This window comes from Prunus dulcis, chromosome 1, assembly GCF_902201215.1.
Source record: "Prunus dulcis chromosome 1, ALMONDv2, whole genome shotgun sequence".
NCBI lineage: Eukaryota > Viridiplantae > Streptophyta > Magnoliopsida > Rosales > Rosaceae > Prunus > Prunus dulcis.
Genome location: NC_047650.1, coordinates 60,261 through 74,845, shown reverse-complemented (window position 1 = coordinate 74,845; position 14,585 = coordinate 60,261). Strand labels below are relative to the sequence as shown.

Sequence of the window (14,585 nt, the reverse complement as noted above, 5' to 3'; positions counted from 1 at the left end):
GACTACGTCTCTATAAATTTATGCAATGAGAGCACCTTTCATAAGAAGAAAACATGATTTCATGTATAACAGGAACCATGATTCAATCTCTGGGGGGGCATAAGTTGAAATTTTATCATTTTTCCTTATTATCTCCCTCCATATACTATACATATACTGAAAGGATGAAAAAAATGGGGAGATCTAATGAGCCTATTTCCAGCCCTAATTAGAGTTCATACAAAAATTATTATCAAATGGAGTCCAATAATAAATCGTAATGCAATTAAGTGGGACATGGAGTTTGAAAATTGAAAAAGGTTTTGCTATGTATATTCAACTATCAAATATAACTTTGTCAAAGGTTACAAGTTACTTGCAACTTTCATAGTTTCAAAGACACTCAAGAGAAGTTATGAAACCGCCAATTTGGATTGTATTGCAGTGGAGTTTCCCAATATCCATATCTTAGAGGATCAGTTACGGGTAGCAATTCTGGCCAGGAGGAGATGGCTGGCCGTCAAGGTGGCGGAATAGGGCACGCATACAATGAAAAGTTTCTGGAAACATGTCTGGGCAATGCAAGTCCCTGGCAAAATTGCAGAATTCCCTATAGAAACCAATCCGCTCCAGATGAAAGACTTCACAACATCAAACATGACAGATGCAAACTAAGCTTGAAACTATGATACATGCCGCATGCTCTGCGGGACTGCTCCATGGCAAAAGCAAGTACGGAGATATTAACCTTATGCTCTGTGGTTGGATGTTGTTGTAGGGTGAAGTTTCATAGACTCATGAAGCAAGTGAAAGTTATCTTCCGACATTGCGTAATAGGTATGCAAGCTGATTTGGAACAGTAGAAATGCTTAAATTCATGACCAAAGTGTACGAAGACATGCTCCGAATTTGAAGTTGCTGCCTCACCACACCAGGAACAATTGCAAAGTTGGGCCAAACAGAGTCCATAAGCAAGGACTCAGTGGGAAAAAGCCCCGCCTACACTACAAATTAAATGTGGTGGACTTCACAAATAACATCTAAGAACAGGACTTGACGCCATGATTTGCAATTATGAAAGAAAAATCATGACACCATGAGCAATGGAAAATTCGGTAGGAACTACTCCCCAAAAGAAACGCAATTCATGGGCACAGTTGCAAGGCTGATATTACTTCAAGAACATCATCTAATTCTCAATATTCTTTCTTTTCAGCGACCCACTAAGAGCAGCCTTGATTTTCGTCCATTCTTTCAGAGAAGAAGCACTCCTCATAAATGAGCAAGTTTCACCTATCTCAACATTTCCTGCAGATACTTGCTTTGGTGTTAAATCACAATTTTTCTCAACATCTGGAGCACATGCACCGTCATTGTCCATAACAGTATCTTCTGGACTACTTCTTAAAACATCACGCCCCTTTCCAATTCCTAAAGAAGATCCACTAGTAAAATTATCATTATATTTATCCTGTTTCACTATCTCCTTAAGCTTTCTGTCAGTGGAGCTTACAGCATCTGCACTTTTTGGCTTTGGGACGAATTGCTGCTCAAAAGAGATACCTGGCACAATTTGTTTTATGCTGAATGAACTGGCACTATTATCACTAACCAATTGTGTCCATGAGGATTGCTGGCGCCATGAAGCACCTCTTCCTGACTTACTTGAAACTGCAATTGACATGGTAGGTTGAGGTTCAACACACCCGTCCACCAGTTCCATCTCACAGAGCTGGCCTTCCAAGTCCTGGTTTTTGCTATCAAAATGGGTCACTTCTGAACTGCCAGGCCCGTCCACCAGTTCCGCCTCACAGAGCTGGCGTTCCAAGTTTCCATTGCTTTCCAAGTCCTGGTTTTTGCTAACAAGATGGGGCACTTCTGAAATAACAGATTTTGGTTGCACTTGGTCAGTAGAAGAAGCAATGCCTGTCAGTACATGTGAGACACTGAACGTACTGCTGCCTCTATGACCAACAAGTTGTTTCCAAGAAGATTTCTGAGACCACGAAACATGTTGAGCACCTAATTCTTGTTGATCCGGTTGAGCTCCCATAAACTTTCCTGACTCTTTTGAATGGGTTGGCAAATTCTTCTTGCTGCCAGGAATAGCATCCTCAAATTCATTTTGATTGTTGTAATCACCGAGAAGGGATTTCCTCTTTTTCTTAGGAGATTCATTAATACTAGCTTTCTGCGCTTTAAACACATTTTCAGATGGTTCCTCTGCTTTTGAAGTTTGTGTTCCACTGGATCTCAATTCCTAGTTATCAAATACAGAAAAAAGACAAAAAAGAAAGACGTGAGGCTAGAAAGCTGTAGGCATTGAGCAAAAAGAAAGCATACACAAAGGAGTAACTTGAGGCTAAATAAGCCATATACCTGAAGCTCTGATAATTTATCCTCATCCTGGTTGCTTGACACAATATTAATTATGAGGTTATCTTCCTCTGCTGCAGTAGCAACAGGCAGTTCATGGTGGGATTGATTAGGCAGTGCACAAGTCCTGCCTTGATGAGTATCAGAAATAGAAACGTTTTTTTCACGTTGGAAGAGCTTGTCCATTACTTTATTCATGATATTAAGCTCTTGCTCATTGATCCCAGGACATAATTGGTTTTGATGAGCAGGAGGAGCAGGGTGAGAAGGGACAGAATGCTCTTCACAATCGCAGAAATGGACCGGGAGAGAAGGAACTTGAACACGCTGGAAGCTGTATTTGTGTTTGCCAGTTCCAGTAAAGGGCAAAGCTTTTACCTATGCAGAGGAGGACATACATGTTTAAAGGATAGATAAAATACAAAGGACGTGCGGGCGGTACGGGCGGAAGCCTTACCGTTCTTAGTGCAGGAAAGAAAATCCGAAGCTGCTTGGTCCGTGATTCTTGCGAGGGAAGAAGAAGTTTGCTGGGCTTAAAATCTGCCGGCGGAAGTTGAGCATCTTCTTCAGCCCATTCTCGTTTCAAACGAAGAAGATAATGTTCTTTAGCCTTGTGGAGCCTCAGCTTCCCTCCCTTCCACGAGCACCCATTGTACTGTATATATTTAGGGATGTTACAACGAATATAATTACAAATGAATGACAAAGGAAATAGAAATATAGAAATATTAGTAGAGAAAGAAAGATACCGTGGTAAATAGCTTGGAGAGGGACTTGTCGGAGGAAGGCAGGAAGTCGACGTAGGCAAAGCTTCGACCTTTAGTTCTGACAATGTCTACTCCCTCCACGTTTCCTCCTGCACCAAACATCCGATGCAGATCCTCCTCCGTCACGCTTCCTCCCAATCCCCCAACATGTATCCGAATCTTCTTTCCTCCATCTCCTTGTGTTTCTTCTGCTTCCATCTCTTCCTTCTCTTGCAAATTCTCAACTACCAGAGATTGGGATTGGAGGGATTCACTTATGTTTTCCATAAACTCTCGCTCTCCTCCTTTGTCAAACCCCCTCGTTATGGCATTTCCCCTGTTATGTGCTGTATGTGAAACAAAACGAAACCCTAGCTATCAATCAATTTGTGTTGGGCTCTAGCGGCTCATTAACTTCAATCGGCCTACAAAGGCCCAATACTAAAAAATTGAGTTTTGCGGGGTTCTGTTTAGTTTTCGTTATTATTTTATTCTTATATATAGAGAATAGGAGATAGACAAAGGCGGTTAAATAGTAGTAGTTTTCTCTTTTTTGGTTGGAACATTGAAGGCGGGCAGGCGTACCAAGCAACTTGGTTAGGGGTTTATGAATTGCGGTTTTGGTTCTGGGCGAAACGTCCTTGAGTCAATTGGAGTTGGTTCCTGAGAAGACTGGCACTTGGGGACTGTTGCAGTTGCAGGGATGCCTGTAAAGAGAGAACCCTGCAAATACTTTCAGCGTGGCAGGTCATCTCTCTCGCTCTCTATCTGACTTATTCCTTGCTTTCACCGTGTTCATGGTCTGCTCTTTAATCTCTTATTTTTAGCAATCGGTTTCTACATGCTTTGCAATCGTAGGCCTACTTTTATGACTTGGTAGATGTATAATTCTAACATTATGAATGATAAGATGGCTGTATGTCCCAAATGTCCCACATTGAATATCTTAAGATGGATAGTTTATAAGCTCTTTGGTATCCCTCCCTTACAAGCTGGCTTTTGGGACTAATCTTATCTAACCATGAGTGGTGACATGTGGTATAAGATTAGCTTTCACCACGCAACTGGGCTAGAGTCCATACATAATGGGCAACCTCTAGGATGGATACTGAACATTGTATCATAGTTTCAAATCTTTAAATAATGGAAATTTTAGGTGGTAGGCAAGCAAAAACTGCCTCGAAGCCTATGTAGTTAGAGTGGGCCTACCAAGACGTTGGGTACAAAAATGTGATTTGGTCATGTCCCAGGTTGGAAAAATAGAATATCATAAGATAGGTGTATGAGTCAGGATAGCTGCCCGATTTGGTGATCATGACCGAAGGCTGCAACACAACAACAGGTTCAATTCCATTAAGTCCTTGACTGGTTGGAGCACATAAGAGTTATATTTGACTTGATTGGCTTTTGGAAAGTTCAAACTAGAAGTCGAAAGAGTTGATTGGAAGGGGCGTTGATCCTGTCACTCATGAACAGACAGAGTATACTAGGTTGATGAATCTTGAACCTGATTCGGGAGGTAAAAGAGTAAATGAGTAGCTAGTGCGTTACCCATGCCTGCTGTCCAATCGCTAGCTCCTTTTTTGTTTCTTTGCTTTTTCTTACTTATTTTGCTACTAGTTTTCCTTTTTATGAGGACCTCATGCTTCCCCTTAGGTATTGCTTCGTTCATATTCACTGGGCTATCCCATGCTTAACTTTCTGTGATAGGGTGATATCTTCTATCAATTACTGAAATAAGAATTTGTTGACTTATGATGTTGTGATGTTGAAGTTGGTAGGGATGGAAACTTTCCCCACGGGTTAGGGTCTTCGTGGGGCTTCGACCTAATGGGTCAGGTATGAAGGATTGAAATCAGGTATGGGGATGAGTTTGTGGAATTTTCGGGTAGGGTGTATGGGGCGGGGCGGGAATGAGATTCTAATCCCCAACCCAAACTCGCTCCATTTAGAATATATTCATATATATATATATATATATATTACATTTTGTTTTTCATATTGTTAAGTGGCTTCTAGTTGTGTTTCATGACCCCGAAAAATTTTATATTCCACATATTATATCATACATTGAATCAAATAATACATAAAAAATCTAAATCTAAAACAAAACTTGTGTATTGTCTTTTGCCCTAGTATAGCAGTTTCTAACTTTGTTTCTTCTCATTCAAAATCATTTTTTAATTGGTATTTTTTAATGGGGTGGGGTGGGGAATATGTTCCCCAACCAAGGCAGGGATGCGAAATCTCCATTCTGAATATTACCGGTATGGTGGTGGGGACGGGGGAAAAGAACTTAACGGGGATGGGAACAGCATTCCCAGTCTTGATTCACCTGTGCCAAACTCAGGGCAGAAGTGATCCATCAAAACTGGCTTACAAGGAAAGGTGCCCTTGCATCTATGTGCTATACGAACTGAAGGTGGTAAGACAAATGCTGGATTATGTTAACACTCTTTCTTAGCACCAGGACCGGAGACACTTGGCTCTCCCCCTCCACTTTGGTCTGGAGATGCGAACCCAATTCATTATACCATATGTTTTTCCCGTTGGTAGAACTTCATCCATGAAACCTGGTTTACAACGTAAGGTAACCCATCAGTTTAGATAGTGCACATTCTAAAGGTATCGAGACGATGTGGGACTCTGCTAAAAGATGTCACATGCTGTTCTAATGCGTATTCTCATCTATTCAAAGTTCTTTCATGCCCATGTTTTTGTGTATACTTATCCTCCAATTTTGACTCTACTTTTGTTTCATCGCGTAGTTGTTCACTCAAGCACTAGCTGTGTATTTGACCAAAGTATAAGATGTGCTTATTTTGTGCTTTTTGCATGATACTACGTTTGTTATATTTAATAGTTTACCTTGCCTCTTTCAGCTGTCAGTTCGGAGATGGGTGTAAATTTCTCCATGTGATTCAGCAACAGCAAAAGTCCAATATCTTTGGATTTGGGCCACAATCTGGCTCAAACCAACAGAGAAAGTCCAATCCTTATGGTTTTGGGGTTCAAAACAACTCTCAGTCAAAAGGGCCAGCTGATTTTGGTTCCAAACAGAGCCAGTTTAAGGTTTATTCCCATCTTAGATCTGTAGCTGTCATTCAAATGAACGATCTTTGTTCTTGTAAGTTGTAAGCTGTAACTGAAACATTTGCTCCTTGTTGTGAATGAGGTTACAAGAGTTCTTTAAAATTTTCTGACGTTAACAAGCTGAGAGCTCTTTGCGGATCAATTAATGCTGCTAAATAATTTTATTATCTTATAGTTATTGCTGATGTTGGCTTTGAAGTTTTCTTACGTTAACACGCTGAAAGCTCTCCATGCATCACTTGATGCTATTCAAGATTTTTCATATTATGCTTATTACTGTTGGTGATCTGCTTTCGATCAGCCTTTTGAAAACAAATGGTCCCGTTTCTCCTCCCAAACTGCTAGTGCTGCCCCTTCATCACAGAAATCTGATAAGCAGCCTCAGGCAACAAATCATAGGTAAGTTATCGAGTGAAGATTTATGCGTCTCTCAGCTCTACTACCTTTGTACTGCCACTTTTATTTTCTTTGTGACACCTAAGTAATGTATCTAACCGCATGTGAATTCATGTATCTAAAGGTGCACAGATCCCGATTCTTGCAGAAGTATAATTATTGAAGATAATGAGCATGAGAGTCCACTTTGGAAGCTTACGTGCTATGGTCACTGGAAAAAGTATGTTCTTAGTAACTCCATTAAAGACGTGGATTCTATTCACTGATTTAGATGACTTGGTATCTAAATTAACTACATAAAATATTGAATATATTACTGATATATAAAATAAAAAATGAGTTATTCTGGACAAATTTTATTATTATTCTTTAGTAAAAAGAAAATATTATTGATTAACACAGAATGTGAAAGAAGTCCACTCCAGCAGTACAACAAGAAAACTAATCACGTGAAAAAGCCTAAACAAAACTAACACACAGCTGCATTCTAATCTCTCACAATAAAGAACAATGATTAGCTCCTTCTATGCAGCTTTCATTTTGTGTCAAACATTGCTGAAGACCCACAGATCTTTTTAGTTGCTGGCATTGTCTCTCCAATTTATGAAATATAGAATGTTTTTGCAATGTAATCTATGGTTTCGACAGATATGACAAGTGGTAAAACCAATTTGTCCATGGTAGTTTTTGATGCTTCAGGAAGTATGCTGCTTTTAAAGTCAATGTGTGAACTAACTAAAAAAAATCGTTTCACATTTTCCCCTATTTTTCTTATCCACTCCTTGTAATTAGCTTTTCTTCTTTAATAAACTGATGTTTCTTAAAAAAAAAATCGTTTCACATTTTCATTCCGCCTTCCTCTGGCCATTCGTTTGTTTGGCATTAATTTTTAAAGCCCCATTAATCTAAAAGACTTATTTTAGATTTGATAACAGTGGGAAAGTTGTAAGAGGAATGTGCATGTTGTGATCTTAAAAGATAAATCAATTCAGTGGCTTTACAGATATAATTAATTATTCTCTATTTTAATTGGTCAGATTTACTAAAGAAAATTATTCACAATAACTCAAGTTTGAATTTCTTGGGTGAATGATCTGGGTCTGAGTCCAAAAGAGCGAAAGAGAAGAATCATATATTCTTAATGTTTTATTTTCAGGGGATAATTTCTTATCAGAAAAGAAAATCTACTACGCATAATTTCTCTAAATGTTATTCTTCAGACTACAACCAGATCCACTACAGACTAATAGAGTGAAGTTTTGGGTGGCGTTATGGGCATCGGTTACTCCTGTTTTTAAGGATTTGGCTGTCTCTTCTATTATGCGTGATTTGTTAGTGGTTGTGAAGTGACATGTTGTTCTTTTCTCTTTTCCTGGTTGGCCTTCTTGTTTGTTTTTTTGGCCTGCTTTCCTTTGTCGTTTTGGTCTTGAGGCTGCAGCTTTCTTTTGTTTTCTCTTGTGGATTCCTTATCAACTTTCTTTTGTTTTCTTCTTTGTTTCTCTCTTTTGAATTTATAAAGTTTCTATTAATATATATATGAAGATTAATTGGGCAATCCAACTATGCACTAAGTGTAGAATCCAATTATCTGCAGTTTCCCTTGTGACATCGTTGGTGATATTAGTTACGAAGAGCTGAGGGCAGCAGCATATGATGATGCCAAGCATGGGTTGAACATGCAGTCGATAGTAAGTTAATCTGACATACCATCTGCTTGTGTAATAAATCAAAGAAATAACAGAATTAGTTATTTAATATCATGATCAAATACTTTCTATGATTATTTTGTGTGCCGTTGAATTTCCGCCTCGTGCAAGTTGGAAGGAATACCTGAATTTTGTAACCTATCAATAAATCAAAGGCATTGTTCAGACTGGAATAAGGAAAGAGACACCAAGAGAACAATAAAAAGTTGACAGCTACTATGTAATAGGTCAAGAGTCTTATACAATTGTACTTCTTAGAAGATAAAGTAAACTGCCTTCCTTTTTCTTTCTCTTCTCATGGTCAACATCGCATACAACATTGAGTCCTTGCAGGGAATATATGAGCCATCATGTTGGCATTCTTTTGTCAAAATAAGGAAGGACATAACTTTTATTTTACTTTTTGGCTTTTGTGGTTTCATTTTAAACTGCAAATGACAGCTTGGTTGACATTTAAAATTCATTCCTTTGAATTTTCCCTTAAGGGTTATGGCTCAAAAATGAAAGCCTGGTGAAAGACTCAAGAATAAAAAAAATCCTTGTCTATTCATACATGGTTACTGCTGCTCCTTTATAGTGGTTGTTTGATTCCTGCATTTGCTGTACAGAAATAGTTTTTAAGTTTACTCTTGTAATTCAATACCAGGTGTAGGATCAGCCTCGGCAGAGGGTATATAGCCCAAATGGAAACGCAACCTTTTGGTGAAAGTAGTTATAGTACAAGTAGGTACGAGACTTGGTGTGCCTTAGTTTGGAAGTTTAGTAGGATTCTCATTTTTGGTATAAATAAAAGCCAAGTCCTGACTTCTGCACTGCTGCTGTATGTGAAAATGATTCTAATAATTGTTGTCCAAGTAATTAGGAATAGTAATGTTGGTACTCCATTTTATTCTTATTAAGTATTCTTGCTGTCTTTAAAATTTATAAATAAATATAAAAAAACTCTTGCTGTCCTTTTGAAAAAAAGAAGAAGAAAACTACTCTTGCTGTATTCTATGAGCTGCTAATCAAATACAATTCTGTACAGATTGAAAGAGAGAGAAATTTACTCAATACCAAGTTGATTGAGTTTGACAAACTTGGCAAGCCCCAGGGAGCTCTACTGAAACCTAATCATTCCAGCCAAAATCCTTTACCTTCAGCTAGTCAAAATGCATTCTTGCAGGCTGCTAACAATAGTGCTGCTCCGTCACTCTCAAGTTTTACCCAATTGGGCACATCCCTCAACACGGGGTTTGGACCAAGGTAAGTCTCACTTTTAATATTTACGCTCCTATGGTAGATTCATGTTGAATACTTATTAATATCCTGAAATCCTGTTTCCATGATTTCCATTCGGTTCTGTAAATGTGTACTGCGATTCTTTCTCAGGCCGTCTGCACCATCAAATAATGGTTTTGCACAGCTGAATCCTTTTGCTAATTCCACCCAGACTTCGAGTGGATTTGGGACGAACAATTTTCTTTCTGGAAGTGCTGGTAAGAAACTTTTTCATTCATTTCAGTAATACGCGTACCTTTGCAATCTTTTATGTTTCTTCTGACTGTAAGATGATAGGTTCACATGGCAGCCAATTTCCTGCCACTGCACATGTAAATGTTTTTCCCTCGAGTACAGGATTCAGCAATACTGGTGTCATGAGACATGAAACCAACCCATTTTCTACTTTAGCAGTGTCATCACAAATTCCTAGTGCAACAACTGGTCTGCCACCCATTCTTTCAGATGGGCCTACCTCTGCTTCCAATGCAGTTAGACAATCAACTACAAAAGTTCAGTTCCTGTAAGTTGGAACCAAAAAGTCTGTTCTATCATATATCTTTTATAAAGTCTTATTTTTTCATTTAAGCCGTATCCTTCCCCACAAGTACTGTCTGTTGTAGCACTCAAGAACTCTCTTTCTTTCTTGAGTGCTGCTTAAACTTTTCATTTTACTTTAGATCCTAGTGAAAAGGAGGGGAGAGATAGAGAGAAGGGGAAAGAAGAAGAGGTGAAATCACAGTAATATTCTCAATTCAATCATGAACAATTTGCTGAACCGAATATATACGTCTGTTTGTATAGGTCAGTCCAATAAAAAATTAAACGAATAAATCAAATAACGACATAACTAAAATCACTAGAATATTGAAAACCAAATCAAATCATACCAAAACATAAAGTTCCTAGACAAAGCGGAAACTACACTTTAGCCTAAAAATACTTAGAATAATAAGCCGTCTTAGGATTTCTATCATAGGCTCTGATATCCATTAATGTAGGAGAAAAATGAGAATAGGGGGTAGTGTAAAAAAATAGGTGAGACGAGGGATGAAGAGAAGGGAGAGAAGAAGATGAGGTAAAAGCACAACAACATCGCGATTCTATCTTAAGCGGTCGTCTAATAACATGTATAGAGGCCAGTCCAAGCTAACAAGGAAAAAAAAACCAAATAGTGACTTAAAAGAACCCAAATCAAGAGTGAGCTTCCATAGAGGGATCCCTTATTTGAGGGGCACATTGTGGGCCCAATGACTGTAGTTCAATTATCCGAACCTTCTGTTTTAAGTCTCAATGGAAGGACTGATCATTGCGAAACATTAGACAAATAAAAAATAAAAAAATTGGGGTAGGAGGCAGCTGTAGAAATTAATATATTATGTTGCTATCGTGGAGAGGTATTTAAACAGATTTACAGCTGTACATGCTAACAAAAATTCTTGTAAAACATGTTATGGCAAGATTTTTTTTTTCTTTCTAAATGAGTTGGTGTGGGGTTTAGCCTGTGGGTTTTGGCCAACTCAATAAAAGTTGGGCAATTCGAGCCTAACTCGAGTTAATCTGAATTCGTCATGGGTCGGTTTGAGTTCATGTATTCTCAACTTGATGAAATTCAAGCACGAGCTCGAAATATAAAGAATGTTGGGGTTGGATTGGCCTTCCAACCCTCCTGAGTTGCAGGCCTACACCAAAAGGGATCACATTGTTGGGGCTCCATTGCATCCCAGTAAATGTTTGAACGCAGAGTCCGCACTTGAACCGGCCTGTATAAGTAGAATATAAGTCCTCTTGTTTAGGTTTTTCTTTTATCATGGGACATATTTGTTTCTCTTCTTTCAAATTCCACCCCTGTTTTTTGGGTGTCTGTTCCTCTGTATATTCTTTCATCTCTTACTAGTCTCCATTTCTGTTATATGTACTTATTTATATTCATCTTCAGCCATTTTGTCAATCCTACAGAACTAACATGCAAAGGGAGAAGATTTCTGGGGAGACGAGTATTTGGTTGAAAAAGACATGGAGTCCTGGAGAGGTAAGAAGCTTACTTCTTCCTGTACTTTAGATGCATGACTTAAAAAAATAAAAATTAGAGACGTGATTTGAAATATTAGAGTATCTGCACATTTAGTATGTTTAGTTTTTTTTATCAGCTGTCTTCTTCCTTACCCCTCTCTTCATATGATGCGACATTGGTTAGTATATAATGTAATTCCAAAGCAGAGGCTTGTGATGATTGGATAAAATTCGTAATTTTCATGTTGAGAAATATAATCGAAATTCTTGGTTTCTTAAGATTAAAAAAAGAAGGGAAAAAAAAAAGATGGTGAACGTATGTGGGTAGTCTCCTCCTATTAGGAAGCCTATTGACTGGGGATTGCTATGGGCTAGCTAGGCCCAGGAATAACCTGGTGTAATCCTTTGTTTTGGGCCCCATTTGTGCAGAAACAAAATAATATACGGGTAATAGGATTGCCATATGGTATGTCCTTGCAAGTGCACAAGATTGATGTAGTATAGCGTTTGACAAGTTCAAGTATCGTTCCCACGAGGATTCCAAATGAATCTAATATTGGAATACCTAAATTAAATCTAACTGATACGCAAGTAAATTTGTAGAGATTGTTGTTGTGAAAGTTTATGAAACGAACAAGAAATTAATCAAGGCCATTAAGAATTAAAACGTTGACTTTTAAAGATTGAAAAAGAATGATGAAGGTCTAGAGTTTCGGAATCAACCACATGCAATCCAAGTTAGATTTCAATGCATTCAACAGATTCTTTCGATTGTTTAGATGATAATTCCCGTATCTAAGTCCTTTTCAGGCACTCGGACCATAGTTTTCCATAAGTGTAAGATTCTTTTCTAGTTCAGACAAAGATCATATACCCAATCCTACAATCTATCCTAGTTAAGGCATAAATTTAACAAGTTGAATTCATTACATTCTAGAAAACGAGAGAACCAAGCAAACCATTATTCTTCGTCAAGCAATAATGTAATTCACCACAGTTAATCACAAGAAGCTAATTGAATTATATTGCGAGTTCTGCCACAAATTCATCTTCCAATTTACTAGATGCAAAGCCCTAAGGTGATCAATCCAAGAACTTAGACAAATAGCAACAATTAAAATAGTGATTAAACATTCATATAAAAGAAACTTAGAATCCATTAAATAACATTAAAAATCATAACTATCTATGCTCGTCCTCGCCCTAGAGAATAATTTAGTTACTCGTGTTCAAAGAAAACATAATTGAAAAACTAAAAAACATAAAATAAAACTTATGGATTGTGACGATGCTCGAGAACTTGACGATGGCAGCGGCTCTTTGACTCCTTCAAATTCCAGTTAAGAGAACCCTATTTTCTGGTCTTATTTAAATAAGGAACAAATCATCTTTTGACTTGGTAACTATGCTTTTCTAGTTTGGCTTCAATTGTCTTTGATGAGTTGGCATCCAAAATCCTACTAAATATAGGATCAGACCTTAGAAAATAACCTTGCATCCTTGTAGACACTTTCCAAATGCAGTTGACATAAATTGGACTCCAAAGATTGGACTTCAAAAGGATTATTTTGCAAAACCCGCTGAACACATTCTGCCCGAACTGTTTGTACTAAAACGGCCACAACTCTCTCCACACATGTCTGAATCACAAACTGTAAAATTCTTCAGAAAGCTAACATCCGCATCTTTCCAACAATATAAGGCTCAACATCTGGTTCGCTCTGAGGACGTACAATATATTCTGTCAAGTTGACTGTTCTGCACAGCACATTTTGCTCCTAGAATTTCACACTATATTTCAATCCCAAAATTGCTCCTTTTGCTTGCTTTTTCATCTTTATTCTTCAAACCTAGTAAAACACAAAACAAAGTAAAAATGGACTAAATTCACTTAAGAACATAGCAAGAATCTAAGAGAAAGATAATAAAAATGTACGAAATAATGGTTATATCACTGTAATTGCAATAGTGAGTGCAAAAATATCCTCAGGTTCCCCAATTGCAATTGTAATTAGGTATGTTTACAACTGTAAATGACTGCTTATTCCAAACCATGATATGAACATGGTATACATTTCTTTTTCTTGTCTTTCTCCCCAGATTCCCGAAGATGAACCGCCAGATGCACTGGTTGAGTTGTAAGTTGTGGTAATGAGCAGTACAAGCACAACGCTTACTCATGCAATTTGCTAGGTGGCCAAAGCACTATTTGCTTGCGAAACGCAAAATGGTGACTCAAATCTCGAGTTGGAACCCAGCCAGAGTTTGGAGATAAAGAGGGGCTACCTCCAATTGTGCGGCCGAACATTCCAATCATATTTTGCAACATTTGCAAAGACTTCTGCATCTACCTTATGCTCTACACTGTTCCTGTTAAATGTTCTTGACAAGCTTCTTATAAAGCGTTTTATGCCTCATATCTCTATAACTTGCAAAGATTGTAATACTTGTGTAATGGTGTGTAAATTTTGGATTTATTAGTGTACAACATGATTTTGTAAGTCTTTGGATTTAGCTCACAACATAATTGCCATAAATGTTCTTCAAATGGCCAGCTCTCTGAATGAGTTGTTCTGTTCTTTGCCCCCATACGTGTTATAACTTATAAGCACTTCCACTTTGCTTTCGAGTACGCACATGGGCATCTTTTCTTTCCCTTTCCGCTGTGGCCACATGCCAGAGCAGAGCGTTTTGTACGGGTTGGGAAATTTATTTGGAATCTTCTGTTCGTGTAAATGTACATTGTGCAATGTAAATGAGGCTCATGAATTAGAGAATGACATCGCCTAGGAATTGTAGCAATGCCATGCGAAGAATGAGCTGAGGACGGAGGAGATTGGTATCAGATTGGTACAAAAAGCAATCTCAGCACTTAAATAAAATCGTCGGAATTTGGAAAGTGCAACAAGTTCCTTTTTCAAAGTTTGCCCAAGAATGAGTAGGGTTGTAACTCTATCCAGTTCTGGCTCGTCTTTAACTCATTTGGGCTTGGCTAGCTTGACTAATTTATTCAAAA

At 38.0% G+C, this 14,585-nt stretch overlaps 2 protein-coding genes across 6 annotated transcripts; one reads left to right on the top strand and one right to left on the bottom strand.

Annotated features, from left to right (window-relative positions):
- Positions 1–245: 245 nt before the first annotated feature.
- Positions 246–3,537, bottom strand: LOC117616334. The gene is made up of 4 exons (XM_034345610.1): positions 3,105–3,537; positions 2,813–3,010; positions 2,359–2,733; positions 246–2,239 (listed from the first exon to the last, which is right to left on the bottom strand). The coding sequence occupies exons 1-4, from the start codon at positions 3,387–3,389 to the stop codon at positions 1,169–1,171; spliced, it is 1,929 nt and encodes a 642-aa protein (XP_034201501.1). The 5' UTR covers positions 3,390–3,537; the 3' UTR covers positions 246–1,168.
- Positions 3,538–3,609: 72 nt separating this feature from the next.
- LOC117616335 (zinc finger CCCH domain-containing protein 16) lies at positions 3,610–14,158 on the top strand. Of its 5 annotated transcripts, none has more exons than XM_034345615.1 (10): positions 3,610–3,848; positions 5,984–6,173; positions 6,496–6,593; positions 6,715–6,810; positions 8,185–8,278; positions 9,324–9,541; positions 9,668–9,774; positions 9,914–10,079; positions 11,516–11,588; positions 13,670–14,158. In XM_034345615.1, exons 1-10 carry the CDS (start codon positions 3,805–3,807, stop codon positions 13,709–13,711), a joined length of 1,128 nt encoding a protein of 375 aa, XP_034201506.1. In that variant the 5' UTR covers positions 3,610–3,804; the 3' UTR covers positions 13,712–14,158. The 5 variants fall into 5 exon arrangements, with proteins under 5 accessions (XP_034201506.1, XP_034201503.1, XP_034201505.1 ...); XM_034345612.1 differs by having other exon boundaries at positions 9,854–10,079; XM_034345614.1 differs by lacking the exon at positions 3,610–3,848 and having other exon boundaries at positions 3,988–6,173.
- Positions 14,159–14,585: the final 427 nt, after the last annotated feature.

Bases quoted from the DNA above. Each gene is read 5' to 3' on its own strand.
- LOC117616334 (XM_034345610.1), bottom strand. From the start codon at position 3,389: ATGGAAAACATAAGTGAATCCCTCCAATCCCAATCTCTGGTAGTTGAG. The intron at 3,011-3,104 runs GTATCTTTCTTT...AAATATATACAG, and splicing joins TCTCCAAGCTATTTACCACG to TACAATGGGTGCTCGTGGAA. The intron at 2,240-2,358 runs GTATATGGCTTA...TTTGATAACTAG, and splicing joins ATAAATTATCAGAGCTTCAG to GAATTGAGATCCAGTGGAAC.
- LOC117616335 (XM_034345611.1), top strand. From the start codon at position 5,913: ATGTGCTTATTTTGTGCTTTTTGCATGATACTACGTTTGTTATATTTA. The intron at 8,279-9,323 runs GTAAGTTAATCT...AATTCTGTACAG, and splicing joins GGTTGAACATGCAGTCGATA to ATTGAAAGAGAGAGAAATTT. The intron at 9,542-9,667 runs GTAAGTCTCACT...ATTCTTTCTCAG, and splicing joins AACACGGGGTTTGGACCAAG to GCCGTCTGCACCATCAAATA.